General features: G+C 54.3%; 1 protein-coding gene across 1 annotated transcript; it reads left to right on the forward strand.

Annotated features, from left to right (window-relative positions):
• Nucleotides 1-1,784: 1,784 nt before the first annotated feature.
• LOC124689912 (3-ketoacyl-CoA synthase 11-like) lies at nt 1,785-3,547 on the forward strand (the record flags this gene model as incomplete). Its single annotated transcript, XM_047223367.1, has 1 exon — nt 1,785-3,547. A coding segment is annotated over one exon (1,563 nt), but the record flags the coding sequence as incomplete, so codon positions are not given.
• Nucleotides 3,548-4,298: the final 751 nt, after the last annotated feature.

Raw genomic sequence — 4,298 nt, forward strand, 5'->3', positions numbered from 1 at the left:
CGAAGAGGCCGATGAGGACGACGACGAGGAGGACTCAACTTCCTCCGACGAGGAGGTGACGAGCCGGAAGCGTCGCCGCGACGACGATGAGGCGGGGCCTTCTAAGAAGAAGAAGAAGTAGTTTAGTTTTAAAGTTTTTATATGTAATTTCTATGTTTATTCGAATTATATTCGAAATATATATATAATCTATCTATGTTGCACCACTTGAGAGTTCAAAGCTAGAGTTCGACGAGGGTATTGCCGTAGATCGGGAAGACGAGGGTTTTGCCGTAGATCGGGAAGACGAGGGTTTTGCCGTAGATCGGAGGCCATTGTCGCCGACAAGTTGGGGCCACGCCCGCTTTTCACTCGTCCGGAGTCCCCGAGCGCTCCCGGGGGCCGGGGATGGCGTGGGATCGCCGGATGGATTTAGGCCCAAATCCGGACGAAAACGAGGAACCGGGGGCGCGACTGGGCCGAATTACGCCGTCCGGATGGAAAAAACGCTCGCCGGGGGCCTGTTCGGGGGGACGAGTGGAGATGCTCTTACAAACAAGATCCCCGTGGCATAGATATGTGTCTTTTTTGTAGACTTTGCATCCTTGTATAAATAAAGGGCCTGTTTGGTTCCCAGCCACAGTTTGCCAAGCCTAACTTTGGCAAGTGTGGCAGCCATAAAAGTGTGGCTAGGATTTTGGAAGCCACAAAGTGTGGCAAAAGTTGGCAAAAAATTCACTCTATGACAAGTGGGCTATATGATTAGTGAAGTGTGGTAGCTCTAAAGTGTGGCAAGAACCAAACACATGCCAAATTGCCAATCTTTGGCTTGGCAAAGTGTGGCTAGGAACCAAACAGGCCTAAAGTAAACAATTGGTGCTGATAATATTCGCAAAACACGCCGGAATGTACTGGCTGAACATTGTACAGGTAACACCATGTGGCGAGCTGTCCCTGAAGCTTGTGAGGAAGACCACTCGCTTTGGCTTACGATTTTTTTTATAATAGGAGTGCTAGTTAATCAAGAAAATATTCGGGTATGTCGTTACGTCGCGTTCAAACGCTGGCCGGCCGCCTCGCCGGAAAACTCCAATGGCTCGCTCCCACCACGTTCTCTCCGTCGCAGTGTCGCACCCAGCTCGAACGCAGCGAATCACACACAGCTGTCGCTGACACCCCACGCACAGCACACCACCAACCACAGCGCATGTGCGGGCCCACGTGCACGCGGGACAGAACGGCGGGTACGGGTACATAAAACTGTACACGAATAAATCGGCGTGGATGGGTGCCCGGTCGCCGGCCGCGATCCGGCCGTCCGCCGCAAGCCGCCGGCTCCATCACGAGCGTCGATCCATTCAATGCACATTCCCGGCAGGTGGGGCCCGAGCTGTTACCCCTCGTGCCCTCTATTAATTGCCAGCCTCGGTTCCTTCCTCTCTCCTCTCCTCCCGTGTGGCTCGCGACGGCAAGGTCTGGTCAGGGGAGCGAGAGAGGACTCAGTGTGTGCGGCGGCGGCGGAGTAGGATCCCCGGCGTCGTCCCCGAGGCTGATCTCTCCCGAGCGCTCCGGCCATTTGACTGGTACGCTCCGGAATCGCTCTGTTTCCTTCCTGTCCTGAATTTCGAATTATTGCCGAGAAGAACTCTGAGACGCATCTCGATTCGTTTTGCCATCTAGATTTAGTAGGCGTTCTCAGCTCCTAGATCTCGCATTTTCGAAACGAAAAGTCCGCCGTCATTCTGGTCTGACCCCCCAAATCTACAGAGAAAGCCATGTCGACGGAAGCCAGCGCGCCGCCACCGCCGCCGGCGGCGGCTGCGGCCGGTGCCGACGCCGGACGACGCGCGGAGTCGCCGTCGCCGCCGCGGCGGCTGCCGGACTTCCTGCAGTCGGTGCGGCTCAAGTACGTGAAGCTGGGGTACCACTACCTCATCACGCACGGGATGTACCTGCTGCTCACCCCGCTCATCGTGCTCACGGCCGTGCACCTCTCCACGCTCTCCCCGGCCGACGTCGCCGACCTCTGGACGCACCTCCGCTTCAACCTGCTCTCCGTCGTCGCCTGCTCCACGCTCCTCGTCTTCCTCTCCACCGTCTACGTGCTCACGCGCCCGCGCCCCGTCTACCTCGTCGACTTCGCCTGCTACAAGCCGGGGCCCGAGCGCCGCTGCTCGCGGGAGACCTTCATGCGCTGCTCCACGCTCACGGGCAACTTCACGCAGGCCAACCTCGACTTCCAGCGCAAGATCCTCGAGCGCTCGGGCCTCGGCGAGGACACCTACATCCCGCCGGCCCTCGTCACCATCCCGCCCAACCCCTCCATGGACCTCGCGCGCCAGGAGGCGCAGGTCTGCATGTTCGGCGCCATCGACAACATGCTCGCCAAGACCGGGGTCAAGCCCAAGGACATTGGCATCCTCGTTGTCAACTGCAGCCTCTTCAACCCCACGCCCTCGCTCTCCGCCATGGTCGTCAACCACTACAAGCTCAGGGGGAACATTATCAGCTACAACCTGGGAGGAATGGGGTGCAGCGCGGGGCTCCTCTCCGTTGATCTCGCCAAGGATTTGCTGCAGGTGCATCCCAACTCCTACGCCATGGTGGTCAGCACCGAGAACATTACCCTCAACTGGTACTTCGGGAACAACAAGTCCATGCTCGTGTCCAACTGCCTCTTCCGGATGGGCTGCGCTGCCATCCTGCTCTCCAACAAGCGGTCCGACAGGAGGAGGTCCAAGTACGAGCTGGTGCACACCGTGAGAACTCACAAGGGTGCCGATGACAAGTGCTTCAGCTGCGTCACCCAGGAGGAGGACGACAGTGGCAAGGTCGGCGTGGCGCTGTCCAAGGACCTCATGGCGGTGGCCGGGGACGCGCTCAAGACGAACATCACCACGCTTGGCCCGCTCGTGCTCCCGGTCTCGGAGCAGCTGCTGTTCATGGCCACCTTGATTGGCAAAAAGCTGTTCAAGATGAAGATCAAGCCATACATTCCCGACTTCAAGCTGGCATTCGAGCACTTCTGCATCCACGCCGGCGGGCGCGCCGTGCTCGACGAGATAGAGAAGAACATGGACCTCACCGACTGGCACATGGAGCCGTCCCGGATGACTCTCTTCCGCTTCGGCAACACCTCCAGCAGCTCGCTCTGGTACGAGCTGTCCTACAGCGAGGCCAAGGGGAGGATCAGGAGGAATGACAGGATCTGGCAGATTGCCTTCGGCTCAGGGTTCAAGTGCAACAGCGCCGTCTGGAAGGCGCTGCGGTCGGTGAACCCAGCAAAGGAGATGAACAACCCCTGGATGGACGAGATCGACACATTCCCGGTGGAAGTTCCCAAGGTCTCGAGGGTTGTGGTCGACTGAAGAACTTTTGGCTGCTCGGCGGTCATCTTTGCTCTGCCCCAAGTCTTTTACTTAGCATTTGGGTGATTACTTCACCGTTTGCATTTGTTTGGGTGATCTGTTGTTGGAGGATTAATTTTAGATGATTCCATTTAGCAGGTGGTACAGAGGGATGTGGTGGTGTTCTGTTTAATTTATGCCATTCATTGATCAGTTTTTAACATCTGGTGTTCCATGTGGATCTAGAATCTTGGCCCCAAAAGGAGGAACTGATCTGTTACGACAACGTGCTAGCCATCATATCATGTGCTCACATGTCGTCTGTGTTGAGTTTTGTCATCGCCGTGAATTCCCGACATAGTTCAGATTTCGTCTGCTATATGGTTGATAGTATATGTGAATGTTTTTTCATCTGGTATATGCTCGGTACATATTTGTGAATAAATCTGTATCTTTACTGGACCGAATAAATATTTTGAGAACAAGAGATCTGGCAACGAGATTTGGAGGGAAGAACTATTCCACTGTCCGACTTTTATTTTGCAAGATCCAATGTCTGGCTAAGTTATGAAGAGAACTTACATATACGAAAGGTGTGCGCAAACTAACTTCAGAAAACAGCTTGCATTGCAAAAAGGCAAAGTCCGCAAAATCAACAATGGTTTTCTAATGAATGGTATATTAGCGAGGAGGTCTTCGTGACTTGGTTAAACATATACATATTGCTGATTCTATTAGGGAAATATTATTTAGATTTTGTGGGTATTTCTGAGACGGGTAGACAGACTACCAGAGAAGTCTTTTAAACCACATTTCGGGTGGGGTCGACTTCTACTGGATTTTCTCGTCCGTCTCATGGTCGCTCTGGGGGCATTTTACTTTCATGAGAAAAGATATCATATAGATATTGGCTAGTTCGGAAGGTGAATTCCACATCAAACTCCATATCCGAAACAAAAGCTGATAACTTCA

The sequence above is a fragment of the Lolium rigidum genome, chromosome 2 (assembly GCF_022539505.1).
Source record: "Lolium rigidum isolate FL_2022 chromosome 2, APGP_CSIRO_Lrig_0.1, whole genome shotgun sequence".
NCBI classification, from domain to species: domain Eukaryota; kingdom Viridiplantae; phylum Streptophyta; class Magnoliopsida; order Poales; family Poaceae; genus Lolium; species Lolium rigidum.